The 21,575-nt window shown below is 39.3% G+C and overlaps 1 protein-coding gene across 1 annotated transcript in view; it reads left to right on the top strand.

Annotated features, from left to right (window-relative positions):
* The window catches only part of LOC149228155 (PH, RCC1 and FYVE domains-containing protein 1-like), a 176,568-nt gene that overhangs the window by 105,170 nt on the left and 49,823 nt on the right, over positions 1–21,575 (top strand). The window contains exon 7 of the mRNA XM_089378061.1: positions 4,991–5,137. Within this exon, the coding sequence (XP_089234187.1) occupies positions 4,991–5,137 (147 nt within the window). The remainder of the gene's footprint in view (positions 1–4,990; positions 5,138–21,575) is intronic.

The raw sequence follows: 21,575 nt of genomic DNA, 5'->3' as shown, positions 1-21,575 counted from the left end.
CAGATCCGGTGAGTACATTTGCAGAGAGGCTGAGGTTTCTCCGGGAGGCCACGTAGAGACAGTGTAGAGCCTTAATAAGGCAACTCGATTTGCTGAAGAGAGAAGTGATTTTCAGTTCCAGAGGCTGGGAAGGAGTCCCAGAGTGCTGGAGAGACGTTTTCTCAGCCAACAACAGGCAGGATGGCTTGACTAGTAGCTAGTTCGGGCAGCAGTTGCAGCAGGCAACATCAGTTTGACGTAGAACCTGCGTAGGCCCAGTTGGACAACTTGCTTTTTAGAGGCAGTCTAGTGCCAGAATTACCCGAAGTGAGGGTAGTTTCCCTCTAGTATTTTTTCCAGTATTTTCTCTGCAGTATTGCCAAATTTCGACATCCAAATTATTGTGCTTAGAATTTCTCACTGTTGCATAATAATAAAACCCCTAGCTGCTGCACTGGTTTTCCCAAGTTGGGTTTTTCCGGGACAGTTGTCCAACAATAACTGTCATTGATGTGTGTGTGTGTGCTAGATTTTCTCAGTTTCCAACGCTATTTTCTTTCGCAGTATTTGTTTGTGAAAATGACAGTGTGAATTATTTGATATTTGCTGTAGCAAACTGCAAATAAATTGTTAAATAAATTAACAATTAGGAAAGTAATTTCCAGTTGCTGTGATAGATTGAAATTTTCACAAAATATAAGAGGCTACTAACTAATTGACGATACAAAGGGCATCTACTTCAGGTGTAGTATAGGTGGAAGCAAGTTTAACTCCAAACTAGAAGGGAGAAGGAGTTGGTCTATAGTCTTCCATGTGAAAACGACTAAGAAGGTCACATGCATTCTTAGATTGGGAAAGATGAATTCCTTACTTGATTTGCAATACTTGGAGGCCATAATGCAAATAGCTTAAGTTTGTCATTTCCAATTTCTTCTTAAGGTTGAATTTCACATGTGTTGAAAGTTTAGGGTCACTCTAATGAGGATAAGGTCATCAAAATAAAGGGCAAGTATAATGAGATGGCTTCCTACTTTCTTGGTATAGACATTAGGGTTAGAATAACATTTAGAAAAATTGATGAAAAGAAGAAAGTTATCCATTTTAACATACCAAGCTTGAGGAGCTTGCCTAAGACCATAGAGATATTTCTTAAGGTGTCTTATAAGACTAGAGTCATTCTGAATAGGCATGAGATTGTTTCATGTATATTTCTTTTTGTGGATCCACATACAAGAAGACATCATACAAGATTGGAGTCATTCTAAACATATCAAGCAGGTTGTTACGTGTAGATTCCTTCTTGTAGATCTTGTTGATTTTTCTACGACACTTAAGAATCAGGTTTGATACTAAGATCACGATCATAAACACACTCAAATGCCACAAGGCCTAGAGCAAGATGGATGGAATTCATTTTGGCTATGGGGGACAAAGTTTCATAATAGTCAATGCCTTCAATTTGAGAGAATCCTTTGGCAACTAATCGGGCCTTATGTATGTCAACATTTCCATCTGATTCTTACTCAGTTCTATACACTTAGTTACGCCTGACAAGTTTTCATCCTTTTGGAAGAGGTATAACTACCCAAGTATCATTTGCCATTAGTGAATGATATTTCTTCTAATCTAGATTGGATCAGTATATTATTTATCATCCATCTTGAAGATTTTAGAGTGGAAAAAGTGGAGGAATCAACTCACAGGACCATTTTTACGGTGGGTCCTAGTTTGGCGAATTGTGGTTTGAAACCTTTCAAAAACATTTTGAGGCATCAAACAATGTTTTTTGGGTTAAAACTTTGCCGCTTAAGCAGTGCACCTTTTAACACTATTCTACACACAAATACCTTTCCAATGACGCAAGAATAGCCTCAAAAGTTATGCCACTTGGACGTTTACCTTGTTTTGACCACCATGATTTGAGAGGATGCCACATCAACACCCATCATTCATGGAAAAGGTGCTAGCCATGTAATCATGATGAAGAAGTCTCTAGTCGAATCAAGATTTGTAACTCTAGTTAAGAGTTGAAGGAGTCAAACTTAACCACTAGTAGGTTATCGGGTTGTGTTATAATCAGACCATTAGGAGGAAAAAGGGTTCCATTCTATTTGAGTGCATTTTGTTCCATAGATGAAAAAATTAGCTTATAGTGGATAGGATGAGAGCAAACAAAGAGGTTTTGTGCACTGTAATAGCCCATGGGCCACAAGCCTCACTTATTTGTACTTCATTTTCCATTTAGAGAAAGGGAGAAGAGCAACAATACCTTCCAGTTTGGTTTTATGCCGAAAGGGTGTCCTAGGTCATATCTTGTGTTAATTTTTGGTTTGTGAGTTTTATTTCGCTATTCTCTATTTTCTGCATAGTTATAATTGACATGCATACACAATAAACAATAATTAACAAATCTAGAAATCTAAGGAGAAATAAACCCTCACATTGCAGATTTCAGATTTTCTAATATATTTTAGTATATATGTTGTGATGAATTGTCTAGTGGAATATCCATGGCAATTTACGGATTGTATTGGTATTAGAGTAGGTTTTTTTGGGTATATTGTGGGGAGTTGCAGGGGATCGAGATTTGTTAACCTGAAAGTCATAAACCTCAGCCATGGCTGACGAATCTGTCAATAGCCCTCAAGATTTTGCAGAGAGGTTTGCGCAGCTAGAAGCACAAGTCACAGATATAAACCTTGGTGTGAGTCTCCTCATAGCGAAACTGACCAATAAGGTTGGGCTATTAAGAGAAGATGGAGGTTCTAATGCAGATGTTGGATTGCAGGGAAAATTGGCAGATTAGGAAGAACCAAAGAGGGAATCTAAGAAAGAAGTCGAAAAGGATCAATCCAATTTCTGTGCCATGAATCATTCATAGAACATATTGAAAATGGAAGTGAAGGTCGACATCAAGCCGTATCAAGGTGCAATTGGTGCTATGAATTTAAATCATTGGTTGCAACAATTAGAAGTTTATTTTAGTGTTCATCATATAGAGGAAAAATAGAATGTTTCACTTGCTTGACTAAAATTAGAAGGCTATGCCCTGACTTGGTGGGAAAACCACACGAAGACCATAGCTCAATGGGCTTGATTTCCATGTGAACTAAGGGTTGAGGAGATGGTGTTATGACTCTATATAGACTTCCTTCACGAATTCCAATAACCCTAGATTTATCAATGATTGAACCTTTACCCCAAGCTAAAATTTTTCCATCTACAAAAGCAATTCTTTCACCTTTATTTTCTAAGCAAGAAATTGAAAGTAAATTCTTTTTCAAACTTGGAACATAGAGTATATTCAGTGTGAAGTTGTTTGCTATCTCCTGTCATGTGTCTTCATGCTCCACTATCAATAATCCATGCATTGTCATCATTGAGTGAACCCATGAGTGTAGTGAAAAACCCTTTGCTTTTGACCTTGTTGAATAAGTTGTAGATGATTATTTTGATCCAGCTTCCTGCAATATTGAATCCCATTTTCAAGTATCTTATCATAGAGGGAGTAGTCTTTTCTTTCAAGCCAATAGAGTGATCTCCAATCTTCCTTGATCTTAGCTTTGATACCATGTTGAGAAATCAATGCTAGTAGAATTAGGGTTAGATTTCTCTTCCTTGATAATTACTTGTGAATTATGTTGGCTTCTTTTAATTCTTTATTATATTATCTTTTATCAAGCAATTACTAAATTATGTGTGTATGACGATCACAAGAAGAGACACAAGATGTAGTCACTTTGCCAGGGCAAAACCCCTTCTAGTAGAAAACCCAATCAAACTTCTTCCTTTAGTAGTTAAGACGAGATAATCCAAGACTCTTCAACCTAGACACAGACCTCTTCCAACCACCAAGTTGGCCCTTCCAGCAACTTCGATCTAGATCTTCGATCTTGTAGCAGCAGCACTTCAACCCAACAAATCCAGAATTTCGACCTTCCCAGCAGTAGAACTTCAATCCAACAAATAGCCCAGCAACATCGCATAAAAGAGAGAGAGATTGCCCAGAAACTTTGACTTGTACTTCTTCCTTCTCCTTGAACTTTGCACTTTTCTGCACTTCCTTGATGTGTATTGAACTTGTTGAGTTGATGTCCAAATAGATCAAACTGCTCTTGTATATATAGGATCTTCTGTGGGTTGAATTGTCCTCTTGTAGGCTGACTTAATCTAGCAAGGGCCGACTTGGTGTGGAGGTGACAAATTACATTTTTGTCTCAATAATAATTCTTTTTACATGATTCAAAAGCCCAAAAAGACTTTCATTAAATGGACAATGACTCTAATGACTCACTATAAAACCTAGAAGTCCTCACTGGGGACTTTGACCTATAAAATGATGACCCAAGCATGAAACCCATGCTTTAATAAGTCATTGTAATAATAATAAAATTTCTTTTTCATTCTTTGACTCAAATATAAATATGAAGACCGAATCTAGTTACATTCTTCAACATATCAAGGGCTCAAGAGTTAGGTAACCAACTTGAGTATTTGTCAAGTTTTGGAGAGTTGAATGTCCTGAGTATAAAACCTAGAAGTCCTCAATGGGGATTTTGACCTATAAAATGATGACCCAAGCATGAAACCCATGCTTTAATAAGTCATTGTAATAATAATAAAATTTCTTTTTCATTCTTTGATTCGAATATAAATATGAAGACCGAACCTAGTTACATTCTTCAACATATCAAGGGCTCAAGAGTTAGGTAACCAACTTGAGTATTTGTCAAGTTTTGGAGAGTTGAATGCCCTGATTTGTTAACTTACAGTGCCCAAGTTTAAAATGAACCGCTAGAACTGTCCTGTTAATCAAATCATCAGACATATATTTTGTTCTGTCTCTTTCCTTCCAGTTGCAGCTTGTGACTGTTTGCTAGACCCCAATTGTATCTTTGGATGTTTGCATGAAACTATGTAGAAGTTTAGACTCCAGTAAAGCTTGTGTTTCAGTGTTAGAGACAACCTTTTATACATGCTTTTTGTGTACTGATTTAGATTCTTGCAATAGGTTAAGGACCTTAGTCAGCAATGTGAAAGAAAAGATGATGACCTTCAGCAGTATGTAAAAGAAATCCAGGAAGCTCGGGCACTTGCTAGAGAGGAGACTGCCAGGTGTAAAGCTGCAAAAGAGGTTATAAAAGCTTTGACCATGCAGGTTTGTTATATATTCCAAATTTTGTAAAGTTTTCCTGTGTTAGAGTGGTTGCTGTGATATTTTGCTCCACTAAATCATGCTTCTGTAGATCTGCATCCTTCTGGCAATAATTTTTAAGAAACATGGTAACTTACAAATATGAGCAATTTATCCTACTAAGTGATAATATTTATATGCTATTCTGATATATAGAAACATGTCTTGAATATCCGCTTAAGTCTCATGTCTATTCTGCATGAATATACTCTGGGCTTGGGGAAGCTTCATATTATTAACTGAAAGAATGCATGGAAACCTCAATTATCCAGTCCTGAAATCAGAACAGTATTGTCAATTAAATATTTTCAATATCTGCATGGCCATCTATCGAATTATCCAAAATAGAGATTTATTGAAATATAAGTTATAAACTTATAGAGACCTGGTATTCCTAAACTGAGTTTTGTAGAAATTTTGAGAACAAGGCAATCTTCACCAAGAAATCTTCACTTTACCCAATTCAAAAATTTCACCTCACTTCAATGAGGTCAGGGATCTATCATATAGAATTTTCAGTCTTAGGGCTGAACTGAAAGATTTAGTTGCCACTTGTTGCAAATAATTTAAATCTGTCCACCACTATATCTAGGCAAGTCCAAATAAATAGACATCGGAAACATACTTCAAAAATAGATCATTTCAGCAGCCATTAGGGCAATGTCTATCTTAAAAATCAGATCTGGAAATTACAGTCACTTACAGCAGTACAGGACAGAAACAAATCAGGTCTGAAATTATGCCTTAAGAATGTTAAATCATCATAGCATTCAGCCCATCTGCCGTACCAAATCATAATGAAACAACCAAACAACCACTCATAAACTGATAAAGCCAGGATCTGCAAGCAAAAGGAACAACTCTTATTATCACAATAATGAGGTTAATGTGCAATACCTCAGCTCATCCCAAGCTGGTACAAGTCCTTTAAGCTCATCCCGAGCAGGGTCTGATCCAAAAATTCCCAAATCGTAGCTAGACCTCCACATCATTGAAAACCCTAACCAACAGTAACACGGCCTAGCAAGGCATCCCACCAAGCTACATAAGCCTCTCCAAGGAACTCAACAACAAACTTGCATCACACCAACTGTCCATCCCCAAGCACTTGCAGCACACCAGCTTCACTCTCTTCATTTGCATCTAACAAGCCAAGGAACCCTTGTGCATTCATCCAACAAGTACTGTTCTTGTTACCCAGAGTAAATACATGTTTATTAAAATCATTCACATAGCTAGCATTGCGCCAACTAACTATGCTCTGTAAGAGAGATTCATTACAAAGACTCTACCCTCCTCCTCCCGCTCCCTTCCCCATCCCCCTCCCCCCTTGTATATATAATAGGTGAGGGAGGCCAATAATAAAATATGGACCAAAATGTCTAAATGCTAGCCTATGTCAACAGCAAAGTTCTGAGTGGAGTGCTACACTAAGCATGAATAACACATTGCACAGTAGGGTTTGTACAACTCTCATGGTGGTGCGCCCACCCAGTCAATGTGTTGACATGTCAAGTACTCCTCTAAACGAGATGGTGTGTTTTCCAACAATGGCTACTCAACTCAAGCATTCCTCTTCAACAAATGTGCAAGGTGGCTCCAATGCCTGTAGGGCTTTGTGCCTAACCTCTAAGTACATAACACCCTCATTCAGGGTGGTGCAAGGTGGCTCCAGTGCTTCTAGGGTTCTGTGCCCAACCTCTAAGTATGTAATGCCCTCATCCAAGATGGTGATTACACATGTCCCAATCACCCATCCTCCTTAAAAACTGCACCCTTGTAGAAGATGTCAAACCACTATGTGTGCCAACTATGATATTAGTAAGTGTGCCTACTTAGCATTGATCTCTAGGTAAGAATATACCCAATCTAAGCTCTACAAATGTAAGTCAACCATATACAACAAAAGGAGCAGGGGACCACAATTCCTCTGCAGAACCTGAAGTGCTCCGCTTTCTAGGTAAAAATACTTTTGGAGCAACAGATATCTGCTTAAGTCCTGGAACCAGAAAAAGTACTCTTCATTATATATTTTAAATACTTACATGGCCATCTAGCAAATTATCCAAAATATAGATTAATTAAAATTCAAGTTATAAACATATGGAGGCCTGGTTTCCATGAACTCAATTTTCTCTACAATTTAATAATTGTTAAAAACATCATCATTGGACATATCTTATATGTGATTGATAGTTTACAATGGATCTGCTTTGTCTACATAACTGAATTTTGCATAGAATATGGCAGGCAATTGAAGAAATCATAGAATTATTGATAGGATGAAGGATACCATGAGCCTAATTTGAAAATCTGATTTTTTAAGCAAAGTCTTTTGGTAGAAATCACATAAGAGAAATTTTTGGCCGATGCGTTTCGAATATAAGGCTTTGCCATGGTCTTCCTCTTCATCTGGTTCTGATGATGACCCACACTTGTTGGTTCGAAACGCATCGGCCAAAAATTTCTCTTATGTGATTTCTACCGAAAGACTTTGCTTAATTCATTATGGATCACAAAAACCTGAATACAGAAATCTGATTTTTTTAGAGCAGAAGGAGACTCACAGAAGAAACCTGAAACTTTGAAACTAATGAATCTAAAGCTGAAGGGCACCTAACAACAGTAAACAGAATAAAAATCAGCCGGAGGAGCAGTAATACCAGCATTAACAGCAGTAAGTTTAGCAATAATCACTGTTATGAGCTTAATTTGATAATCTGATTTTTTAAACTGAAAGAGACTTTGAACACGTAAAACAGCACACATTCTGAAACTAATTAGGCACTAACAGTGGAAAAGTCAGCAATAACAGCAGCAAATTCAACACTGACAGCAGCGAGTTCAACAATAACAGCAGTAATTCCAGCAATAATCAGCTGTACATCTGATAACAGTTTCATGAGCACTGACAGAAGAAAATGTTTGGCAGTAGTAACAGCATCTTAATATTAAAAAACTACAGAAATTAAACCAAGAAATTTTTGCAAAAGGTATGGATGTCAACTTAGGTCCAAATCCAAGGGGTGTATGGGCACTGCACCTGGCCAAGAACACTCTCTTATGGACAACATGAGGTAGCACATTGCCCAAAAGAACCCACATGGCTAATATTCCTGTTACTTTCCAAAGCTACGCTAAAGTGGTAAAGCCCTCAGACAGAAAATAAAACCAACTTTTTTCGCAAAAGTTATGGATGTCAACTAGGACCCAAATTGATCTGAATTGGATCCTAGAACACTCTCTAAGTTTTCATGACTGTTTCAAATTATGCTAAAAGATTCAAGTTCTAGAAAAATCAAAGCTATCAGAAGGAATCCTCGTAACAATTGCAGTTGTGGCTAGAGCGGAGCAACGAGGACCCTCGGTCGAGCGTGCAGACCATTGGCCCATGGTAACGCGCACTGGCGCAAACTGGCAAAACCGGAGGACAAATCAAGAAATGGGGGTGGTTTTTGATACGCGATTACAGGGCGCCCCCCTCAATGAAGGAAAGCCCCGAAGCGCTTGGACTCGAAATCGCTACGAAAAACAGAAAAGTAACTGTTTCAGTTCCGTAGCGCGGGATTCCACAAACCGGCAAGTTATTGGAAGGCCTCGAGGCGGTAAGCAATTTTCACTGAGTCCCACCCGATGCCACACATCGAGTGACACGCATCCGACAGATGTGAGAGAAAACCACTTGCATCAGACGGGTAAACATCATGTGACTTGTTCGCCCGATATGAAGGACGATCGTAGGATCTGGGGGGCCCAGATCAACGGTGGAGATGCGTCCCGATGACTGACCGAATTTGACAGGTCAAAAAGCAAGATGACAGGGGATTTGAAGTCCGACGTGGATGATGAGTTGGCAAACGATTCATGATTCGCGGGCGATCTTGAAGCAAATGGAATTAACGGCCATTCAAAAATGATTCAAGGAATCTGACACCCAGTTCATTGGGAAACAGGTGGCCACCTCCTTGCAAGGCATTACCCAGTGATGATGACGCAGAGCAGAGGAATTCGAACGGACAGAGGTAAGGAAACCAGAAGGCCGAGAAGCGGAAACGAACAGTCAAAAGAACAGACTGGCTTTAAAGCCATGACCTGATAGAAGCAGAGAACAAGAGAGAAACACAGAGAGGCACATACAGAGACGTAAAAGGCTAATAGCAGAAAACAGAGAGTAGAAGCCGAGCTGACCTGAAGGCAGCATCGAGCCAGACAGAGCCAAAGAGAGTCAGAGAGTCTATGTACTCCATTGAAGGCTTGAGAGGTTCAAGCAAACTCCTCGGCATAGGCCTGTCATACTACTGTGACCCTCAGAGGTCGAGTTTCAGTAAGGAGAGTCTGTGCACTCCATTCCTACTGACTTCATTTTGTTTAGTGAGTCTCGAATCGAGCTCACTGTTGTAAAAACTCTGCTTGAAAACATAATAGAGAGGCCACCACTGAAAGGCTGGACTAGGAGACGTAGCCCAGGAGCATTGGGTGAACTCCTTATTAAACTTGTTTTGTTTACATGTTTGACTGTTATGTTTTCTCTGATTGCCTCAGTGTCTATGTATTCTAGCAATCTTATCGATCCGTTGCATAAGTAACATAGGCACATCCATGCACATGAGTTTGTAATACCTTTAATTCTTTGTCCTGGATAAATTCCAGATCACAAATCCAAGGGGAGTATGGACACTGTACCTGGCCAAGAACAGTCTCATACAGACAATCTGAGGTAACACATTGCCTAAAAGGACTGACATAGCAAATATTCCTGTTATGTTCCAAGCCTACACTTCAAGTGATAAAGCTCTCAAACACAAGTGCAACCCTAGGGGAATTCAGAAGGGCTCCCCACTGTCGCCATAATTGTTCCCTCTGTCACTTTAAGCTGGCTCTACTCTGGCATAAGGGGGACTTCCCAAAGATAGTGTGATAGGATTACTAAGTCTATGCAATGGAAGCTCAAGTTTAGATGAATAATTAGACAGGCCTGAAGTGATACGGAGAGGACATTATCAAGCCATACACTGATGTGCCATGACTAGCTCAAATGGATTTTAGGTTATATGAGGGTGAGTAAGAGCCCTGATATTAGATGCACCATCACAACCAATGTGTTAAAGCCAAAATAACGTGCAACTCAAATAGTGAGAGAAAAGCTACACCAAGAGATGATAAGTAAAAATAACTAAGAAAGACAGTCTTCAAATGACTGGACAGCCCAAGCAACAAGTCACATCTTCCATACAAATCTCGTAAGATCAAAAGAGCCATTAACACGTGCCACATCAAATCTTCTATCAGAGTAGAATTCTTCCCCAATATTAAGACTGCATCAATGGCCAAGGATGTATGAAATCCTCATACTTGGTTCCTTCTAAAGTGCAACATCAAATCTTTTATCTTGGTAAAATTCTTTCCCAATATTAAGACTACATCAAGGGCTAAGGATCTATGAAATCCTCCCAGTTCCTTCTCAAGTGCAAAGGTTTGCCTTCAAAGAAATCATTTCCAGCACTAACAACGCTTGCCACCCAAACATAATACCATGATCATCCAAAAAGAAAGAGAGATATGAAAGAGAGCCCTACATATACTTTCTTGTAACCTCACTTCCTCTTATGTGATTTTGAACTAGGCAAGGGTTTTTCTATATCGATCTAACCATGAGAAACAAATGAGAAAGCTAATATTTAAATAGAGGTTTGAACTTTGAGCTCAACCTCTTACAATAAAATAATATTAGTTGATTCTAGATCCATTTTTCTCTCCAAGAAGAAATATAAAATATGTAAGCACTTTTTATATCCATCCTCTCTCCAAAGAATAATGATTAAAATACTATATTCCTCAACCTCCTCAATGACTTTCCATTAAATAATAACCAGTGGATATAAATCCACTTTTTATTTTGGTATGCCTTTCAAATGTAAGATCAAGACACGGAAACAGTGCCTTATGTACAAGGTTTTGTCCACCATGTGCATTCATTAATTTCACTTTTCTCAAATATCCAAAATGCTCAAACAACAAATGTGGGGCATTCCTCAAAAAGTTGATTAAAATGTGGCAATGGTTTTAAGGTGGCATATTTACAACCACCATAGATCCCTCAATGTTTGTTGGAACTTTTATTATAACCACAATTTGGAAATCCCATGACTATTCTGCATCTATTGGCACTGATTTGGCAACAATTTGGGCAATTTGTCAAAAGATCTCCAAAATTCCTCAAAGTGGATCTCATGGACAAGTGAGCAAGAAATGGTCCATTAGTTATTATGACAACTCCTCAAACATAGGGTGATCTCAACATGCTTGCAATAATATGTGGGACACTCTTCAAATCATGTTAACTGATCTCACATGAAGTGGATGATCTACATAGATAGAAGTAAAAAGTGGGCAATTGGTGTTAAAAGTTAAAGCACCCCTTGAAACGAGGATGTCCTGAAAGAATGTGCTTGAAATCTCAATCTATGCATTATGACCAAATCAAACTCATCAAGTGTGTCAAGGCATATACCTGTGTGCAAACAACCAATCCTTGAACCATAGATCATAGGTGGGATAACCTAGAAGAATGTTCATCAAGCAAATGGTCTCTTGATAAAATAATCAAAGCATGTGTTCTAAGGTGAAACCATGTGCCAAAACCATTAACTGATTGCTAAAATCAGTCATAAAAGGAAGACATCCTAAGAGACTGTTCTAAAGTGAGATGCCTTCAACAAATTCCCAAAAATTCCATGGAATAGCTCATATAATCAAATAATAGGCCATAAAATTCAGGGAAACCATGGAATCACACCAAGCCACCAATGCACGACATCAAGGAGCAATTAATAACCCATATTATTCAGGAAAACTCTTAGTTGATGGGTGTTTCTTCTGTGAATGTGCTAAGGGTTAATCAACAGTGCATTATGCTAATCAAAACCCATGCTAGCACTCAACACTCTACCAAATTCCACATGTGCAAGATGCCAGCCTCCAAAATGTGAGATGAACAATATTCATCTAAGCCCCAGGAAAAATAATAATCCATGAACAATATGCATCCAAGCTTCAACACCTTGGCTACAAAGCCAAAACCCTCTAAACAGTCTGCTTGGGTAGGGTTTTCAACTGGAATAATCCTCATGCCTTATGAGGGGTAGCAATTCCCCCTTAGCTTCGTTGTCTTTTGCATGTGGTATAACTGAACTTAACAAGAAAAGTATGTTAACCGAAAAGTGCAACCATCATAAACTCTATCTCATAATAAAATCTATTTACCAATAGAGTATATAAATGACTTTTCAACAATTTTAGTGATCCATACAGAGTACCAACAACTAACGCTAAAGAAGGTTATCTTTAGACAGAAATTGAAGTGATGGCAAGGCTAAGCATTTGTATCCTAAATGAAAAGGTAGAAATCTAGAGAGAGTTCTTGCTTCAGCTTTTTTGCTTTTCCTAACAACTAACTGAATTGTGATAAACTAGGGGCCAGCAACAACCTCTTCAACAAGTTAAAAGTACCATCCTCTATTGTCTATTCCTCTTGGGCTAAACAGAGTGTTGGAAAACTTTAGACTCTAAGGAGAGTAGAAGACTTTGGATCACATCTTCTTCCCCTCAGTAGGGGTGACATGCTGTAAAGCAAGTCAACCTCCACAAGTTCCTAATTCTTTGTTTTCTTTGGTGTTCATGTCTCCTTACCTGCCCCAGCCTCCCTCATAGGTTTCGAACTTCAGCAGGGAGGTGCCACTCCAATCATAGAGTTCACTTCCCATTTTCGTCTTGATTCAGCTCATACTGCCCCTACTTAAGCTCTGAACTTTGAAGCCACTGACTTTGCTTCTTTCTCAGGAACCTCCCTGTTCATGTTCCCCCGTCTACATGGATCTACATATTATGACTTTTGCACCTGGCCTTAAAATTTCCCCCCTCAGAAACTTTGCCCTAGGTTTTCTTTAGGCAACTAGGGTTTTCAACAGAATTTTCTTTTACTGTTCAACAAAAATAACTATTCCAGCATAGATGTAATCTTTCATTAAACAATACGTTAAACCATGCAGTATAATGCTACAGTTCAATCATTCAATAATTCAACAGTGAATATATTCCAAATTCAACTTTTAGGTAAATCCAGCCAGTTCCAGTGCAATTGCAAATAATTCTAAGCTAATTCCATATTCAACAAAACCAGATAACTGAGCACTGACTTTCTATTAACTGACCCAGGTACACTGTTTTGATTCTAACCAGAGAAAAACCACCAAACTAGTTTCAGGACAAACCCTTGTACTGCTTCAGGGATTATCTGCTCTGACTGTAGCTCAGAATTGGAGTGCGATTTACCTGAGGAAGATGGCAAGAAGTCTGAAGGGTTATGCAAACTCTGTTCTGCACTCAAAATCCATCACTGTGTTTGCTTCAGGATCCTCGGTCTAAGCTTAGTGAGGGCTCAGATCTGTTTCTTTCACTCTTGTACAGTCTGGGTGGCCGTAGGATGATAATCACTGAACCCCGTCCTACAATTGAGCCCTCATAAATCTGACATTTAACTTTAGGAGGGTTTTAACTTTTGGCCTGGCTTTGGAGGCCTTCTTTCAACCTCAGACTTATTTTGGATGGTCACAAATTGAATTTGTTCCACAATTTTGGCCTCAGAGTCTGTTCAGAATATTTTCCAGCTTCAGGAATAGTTTGGCTTGCTTCAGATGGTGTTTCTTCTTCCCAAAATGGCCTTGCAATGGTTCGAGACTCAGAGAACTTCGATCTGTCCAGATTTAGCTTCAGAGACAATTCGTTCAGCCTCAGGGTGACTTGATTGCCTTGCCACAGAGTCTTTCCACAAAAATACTTTGCTGCTCCTTGTATAGCAAGAAACCTGTTGCCGGAACAGAAAATAAAAGATAAAATAGGTTGATTTGCCTCAGACCTCACAAGACTTCTCTGCTGCTTCAGATGGTTGATTCCTTGTGGCCAGAACAAAGAAAAGTGATTAGGTAGGGTGGGATCACCTCCACCAAAACTAGTCTAAGAAGAATTAGGGTCTTAAAATGCTCAGAGTCTCAGGCTCAAACAAAACAGAGACAAATTATCCAATCCAAATGATGCCTCAAGTAATTCTAATCCTCCTGTATTTATAGATTTCCTTGAGGGGGGTTTTATCGTTAATTAATTGAGTGAGGTTCACACCAAGCCCCAACTTTGGGCTTTTTTATCCAGCTGCCCCAAAGTTTGCCCAACATTGGGTATTTTTGGATTTTCCCCTGTATCGAGGGTTTTCCCCGACATTGCTTGCCTCCAAACAATGACAAATCTGGTTGCTGCAGATTTTTCTCATCAACCCTTGAACATGAAAGATTGCCTTGAAACTTCACAGTTATCATTCCGAACATACCAGCACTGCAAGATGTCATTTCATTCATTAGAGGTTGCATTCTACTGCATGCACCCATAGCTTTATTAGGTACTTGAAAGTGGTGATCCTTATATGCTTCAATTTCTGCACTCCCACGAGGCACAAACTTCACCGGTTCCAATCTGCGAAATTGATGCTGTCAATATACAATCCAATCAATTTTTCCATCAGAGATTTCAGCAATGTGCAGGCTGCATATTTCTCCCTGTTCTGGTAGCAGTCAAATGACTCATTATTCAGTTAGACTTCCACCTTGCTCCACCATTTTTCAAGAAAATCTTCCAACAGAATTTTCATGAGGCTTCCGCCAAACCATCTCCCAAAGTGGTCTAGGATGCAAAAAAACAAAGAACAGTGATCCAGAATATAGGTAGCAGCCATTATTTTCAGCCTCATGCATTTGGACAGTACATGATATGGGGAGACCATATATGTTCCCTATGGCACGAAGGAGTGATCTACCTGAAATCTGGTGCAAAAATCTATTTGCAGGTGAGAAACTTGTTGATAATGAGCCCACCAAATTCTACATTGTATCCTCAAATCTGCTAGCATAGAAACTATGCCTCACCCCCAGATAGGCTTCGTAGATAATGGACTTCCTTAGGTTCAGAATCATGCTTCGTAAAGATGCCGCAATCTTGTTTAACCCCACTTGTTCAACAGGAGGCCAGTGAGCATATGAGATGCTGGTTTGTCTTGTGTTCCTTTCTTCCCTTGTTGCTGTAATTAAATTCTCATTGTATGTGCGATCCTTTTCTTGAAGGCAAGACTTTATTGTGACTTCAGTTGGTTTACTATGTGTAGCTATAACGAGCTTCTCCTTGAGCGTAGATTCAGGGACAAAATATATCTCATCTTTGTAGAAGATGATTTCGTCTTCCACCTTGAACTTGTCATCTTGGATGAGCCCATTCAATATTTCACAAGCAAATTTATTCTTGGATTACTCTACTAAGAGATGGGATCTCCAATCGCTCAAGAATGTATTGTGTTCCATGTGAAAATTTGGCTGCCCAAATTTCTACTGCAGCAACTGATTATGTTTCTTCTATTTGTTAATTACTGAACAAAATTATTTACTGTTTCCTATAGTAAACACCAAAACTAATACACTACAGCCTTCACCATTTAAATAAAATGCGGAAACAAGAAACTGAATAAGAAAGAAATACACAACACATCTACATAGTTATTTTTGGACAAATGTCCCCGAAAAACCCAGTGTGGGAAAACCAGTGCAGCAGTTGAGGGTTTTATTATTATGCAGTAGTAATTTCTGAATACAATCTTTGGATGCCCTCTTGGCTATCCAGTACAGAGAATATCATTGACAGAGAGATAAGTGAGATTACCTCACACTATCACTGGAGATCTGACTAATCCAGCCACTGAATGAATGGCCCCTGGCTGCCTCTGTGTCAACCAATGTTACCAGACTCGGAATCGGCAATAAATCGGCGAGGCAAAAGAGCGAAGAGTTTTAATCGGATCGGGAAAAAATCGGGAAAAAATTGGCAAATTCATTAAATAAAAATATACACATATATTGAATTAAAAAAACCATTTTTCATTAATATTGGGTAAAGGTATGTCCAAACAATGCATAATATCAATAGATGTCCAAAATATCATGAATAAATAAGTATATCATATATGTTATGAGTCCACACATGATCCAAAGCACTGAGTCTTGAGTCCTTAGAAGCATATGCTTCTAAAAGTTTACAAAAAAGTTAAAAACTGCATACTAATCAGAAAAAAATCAGCAACTAAGAGTCTAAGACTCTTAAGAGTGAGAACTAGAAGCGATTCCTTCCACTCCTTCGCTTGCTTGACTCTCAAAGTTCTCCAAGTCATGAAGGCTGAAAAGAGGAGGCTCATCTAATTGAACCCATTCTGCCGCATTTGTAGCTTGCAAATCTATCTCTTCAAGGTCGATTGGTGAATGATCCATACCTGTCATTATCATGAGACATTGAAATGTGAATTAAAATTTCACTTTGAAGTTTGAACTTTAAACTTTTAAAGTACGAACTAGATTATGAAACCTTCAAATTCAAGCTCTCGAATCTCACCTTGTATTTGTTTGTTGCGAAGTCGTAGATTGTAATGGACAAATACAAGGTCATTCAAGCGTTTTTGTGTCAATCGGTTGCGCTTCTTAGAATGTATTTTCTCAAACATGCTCCAGTTGCGTTCACAACCTGAAGCACTGCATGCTTGGTTTAAGATTCGAATGGCAAATCTCTTCAAATCTGGCGTATCACTACCAAAGTTTTTCCACCAAAGACCTAGCAAGTGGTAAGGGTTTGTGAGTAGAAGACTAGAAGTACCAAATTAGTAAATAGTAAAAACTTAAAATGAAAAGAAAATTTAATAAAACATTTAACATACAAAATAAAGTTTAAACAAATTTAATGAATTGATGAAGCCTTCAAGCTGGGTACCTGGCAACATCTTTGACCTTTGTCTTATAGCACTGGTATAGGCAAACAATTTAGATGGTGCCCTATAATCTTGTAGTTGGGAAAAGACATGACTTTGTTGTTCTGAATCAGGGTAGCACCTTTCCACGCATGTCATAAGTCCTCTGCCAACCTCCCCATCCTCATTAAATTTGCTCTTATCATAAAAATATTGTGGGTTTAAGAAGTACCCAGCAGCATGTAAGGGGGAATGCAATTGCCTATCCCAACGTGCATCTCTAATGTCCCAAAGAGGCATATACTTTGTCTCATCATCCCCATATCTTCTTTTGATGGCCTCCTTTGCGAGATCCATCGCCTCATAAATGTAACCCATAGTGGGTTTGTCACCATCAACCATCCTGAAAGTTCAAGCATTCAAATTTAAAGAAATATGAAACATTGTAAATAAAAAGAAGCTTGAAATGAAATTTAAAAAATGAAAAAGTTAAAAGACTAAAAGTACCTGAGAACTCTAACAAGGGACTCCGTCACAGCAATAATCTCTTCGACATCTTTCCAGAAGCCATCATTAAACACAAGTGCAACAATTTCGATGCCTTCAGGGGTCTTGGAATGTTTAGATCCCATCCACTCAGGTCCCAAGAACATCCTCTTCAGATTTATCTTTTGCTCAACCACAGATTGCAAAGATATGAAATTTGTTGCAAATCTAGTCACTGCAGGTTGAACAATTTCTTTACCTTCAGTGTATATTCTCATAGTGTTTAGGAAAATAGTGTGGTTGTATAGGTATTTGGTTATGGATTTTGCCTTCTCCACAACCTCATCTATCCAATGAAGCTTACCAATGTCCTCAAGCATTAAATCTATGCAATGGGCAGCACAAGAGGTCCAAAAAATAGTGGGGTGCCTCATCTCAAAAAGTCTACCAGCAGCCATATAATTCGCTGCATTATTGGTGACAATTTGTACAACATTTTCTTCTCCCACTTCTTGAACGACTTCCTCCATCATTTCACAGATAAGTTGGGCAGTCTTAACCTTATCTGAAGCATCCACTGACTTGAGAAACATTGTGCGTGCGGGACAAGATACAAGGAAATTTATTAAAGTTCTATTCCTCTGATCTGTCCATCCATCACTCATGATGGTGCACCCTGTTTCTACCCATGATGAACGAAACTCAGCTAGCACAAGCATGACATCTTCAACACTCTCTAACAACATATCTGTCCTAAGGCTCTCTGATGTAGGGGCTTTGAACCCTGGACCTGCAGCAGCAATTGCATCAATCATAGCTTGCCAATAAGGACTTCTGGCACAGTGGAAAGGTATGTCAGAATAGTACCAAAAGTTAGCAATGGCCTTCCTTGCCTGACTATAGATATTTTTTTTCCAACCAGTGCCATCCAAGGTAGGTTGGGAACCGGGTTTTGTGTGGGGAGCAAAAAAGGTGTTTATGTTTCCACCTCCAGTGTTGAAGGAAGGAGTTGAAGAACTGGCATGGCTTTGAGTTTGACTTGGCCTTGGAGGCATGTGTGGAAAGCTTGGGAATGACATTGAGGATTCAACAGATTGAGGTGACATGGGGCTAGTGGCAGAAAAAGTATCAACTCCAACATTTCCTATTTCAACATTTTTCTTTGCTTTCTTGGCATTATGCTGCTCTAACATATCAAGGGCCAAGGCTGCTTGGTATTGGACATTGTCGTCAACCTTGCCGCAAATACGTATATCATGGCCAGGTATTTTTGCAAGGTGGAACTTGAATCTATAAATGCCTCCACTGCATTCCTTTTTGCAAAATTTACAAAGGAGCAAGGATTTTCCGGGAATCTTGTCACAATAAGCCCAAGCAAAGTCCCGCTCTCTCGGCATTGTTGTTGCTTTGAACTTGTGTTTAATTTGTGGCTTCTGTTAAGATTTGGAGTCTGGCTTCTATTTAATTTGTGGCTCCTGTGAAAGACAACAAAAAATCAAATTTAAAAATGATCCAAAAATTTAAAATATACTAGAAATTTAAAAAATTAAATGAAGACAGAATCACAGATGTCAATAAAGTTGTAAACTTGTAAACATATAGAAATGTTGCTTTTCAATGGTGGTGAACAGGTTATGTTCCATGATCCTGTTAGCACACCAACAGAAAAGTGAAAACACAGCTCCAGCTAGATTGCACAAACTCATGTGATTTTGATATGAATCGAGTGAATATCAACATTAATAAAACACTCTGTATGTTGTAATTACATGTCAAAACCTACTCTTATGAGCTATATCTGGAACCTTGGCAGTTTGCTTCAAGGATAAAGAGATGACTTGCTGTACACTTATTTTTTTGTGCCATTTGTCATGCATACACTTACCGTATAAGGAGAATCTGCTTATATGTGGCTAGAACAAATCTACTGATATGTGGTTCATCAACTTAATAGCAATAATGGGTGACAACAGAAAATGCAATTGGCACATGCTCGACATTTGTCTATCTTGTGCTTAAAGAGCCTTGAACCCTTGTGGCTTTGCACCATGGAATGCTCATGATTCCATGATATACGTGCATGAGAAGGAACTCGGTGATTCAGAAAAACATATTTGGATGAAAATGTACCTAGCTGTCTGCTGAGAACAAGCAATCCCGATTCCCAGGGATAAGCCCACAGAAATAACCTATGTCTAACAATAAAGTTATAAACTTATAAAGGAAGCCATATTTGTGTTTCATAAACCATTGGTACCAGCGCACCCAACCTTGCCATATAACCTATATAGTATTGGACCGAGTAGTCACGACTCACAAGCCATACATGTCCCACTGCACAAGACACCACATTTCTCGGGAAACGATGACTGATACAGGACAATGCTCCGTAGCATCTAGCTTAATTTTATTTTACCATACACTACACGTAAATTTCAGAAGAATCCTCAGCGAGTAAAGGCTAATAAAAAACTTTGCTTTCACACGACTTACTGAACCAGTGAACCAGAAAATGGAATTCATAAAAAATGTGACAACCTCGGAGGTCCTGAACAGAGAGTGTTACTTCAGACTTCAGTAATCCGGCTCGGGCTCACGCGTGACGCAGGTTCAGTTACCAGTAATCGGTCCTCAAGGCTGAAGGCGGCTCAAGCCTCACGCAGTTTCTCAGCAATCCGGCAGGTACTCAGCAATCCGGCGGCGTCGAATGCAGCTCTGCGGACTCAGCCAATCGATGATTCGATAGTGATAAACTTCTAACGCCTTACCGCCATAAAGTATAAACCGAAACCCGATAAAAAAACTGGCGGGACTCGCCAAAAAAACGTTGAATCGGCTAAATCGCCAGACTCGCGAGTCAAACTCGCGTTGACCACGAGTCAAACTCGGTCAACGCGAGTTGACTCGCAGAGTTTCCAGTCGGATCGTTTCGCCGCCGAGCAGATTTTAACTCGCGATTAATCGCCAAAGTCGACGATTCCTGTTTCGCTGGTGTCAACCCAACGTCACAACATCTAGGGATTGTGTCACCCCTTCTGCTGATCGATTTGCTAAACGGGGACTTCGATTTTCACCTGCCGGTCTCACACCCCAACTTATGGCCTCTGAAATCGATTCCTCCAACAAATTTTCAGACCTCCTTAAGGCTCTGCGCTGCCTCTGCATGGCCTTGCATCAGCTTTTTCTGGCTATGCCCTGCCTCTCCCGGATCTCTCTCTGCCTCCTCTGTTGAGTATTCCCGGATCAGGAGAAATCTCCAACTCGAACTATCCCTGCCCCTCACTACAAAAGCTCACTTCGAATTTCTCACTGTAGTTGCTCTGCTTCAGAAATTCGATCTTCTGAACTCTACTCGATGTGTTCTCCAAGTGCCCCTCAAGCCTCTTCTTATATATTTCTGTTGGACAACCAACGGCCCAGATTAACTTCTAATCAATGGCTTAGATCATTTTGGCTTGATCCTCGTCTTCTTCTAGAAGTTTCACCCACAGTTAGATTAATACCCTTTAATTATTTTAATTTCCTAAGTTTAGACTTAGGGTTCCATTAAAAATAATTAATTATTTTAATAAAACTGTCTCCGGGTGGAATTTCCCAAAACAATTTTTGGGTATTGGAGAATGCATGTGTCTAAGCCTCCCTGCAAATTTTGAGACTTAGAGCACATTCGATGCTACTAGAAATCAACACTCCCTCTTAGCAAGGAATGTGCTCTAGCAATGCACCCTACTAAAGCATCACTCTGTTCTGTAACATCTCCTTCTGCGCTGTTGATGTCTGACATTCTGTCCACCAACTACTGCGCAAACGCTGCATCTGTACTGCTGCTGACCCTTCTATTGTCAACACTGCATCCGTACTGCAACTCCCTCTCAAATTCTGCATCCACGCTGTTTCTGGCACTGGCACTGCCACTGCCAACATTGTATCTGCATTGCAACCTTCTCCAATTGCTGTTGCTACTGCATCAACAATGGAAAAACATCCCAAATTACTGAACTAGTGTTCAGTATGATGCATCTTGTTGTTGGAGTCTGATTGCTGCTAGTCTCTACGATGACCCTCTGAAGCCTCTGCGTTGCTGCTGAC

This window comes from Pinus tabuliformis, chromosome J (assembly GCF_031772625.1).
Source record: "Pinus tabuliformis cultivar Carrire ecotype Pingquan chromosome J, CPIR1, whole genome shotgun sequence".
In the NCBI taxonomy this organism is placed as follows: domain Eukaryota; kingdom Viridiplantae; phylum Streptophyta; class Pinopsida; order Pinales; family Pinaceae; genus Pinus; species Pinus tabuliformis.
This window is presented reverse-complemented; position numbering and strand designations above follow the sequence as displayed.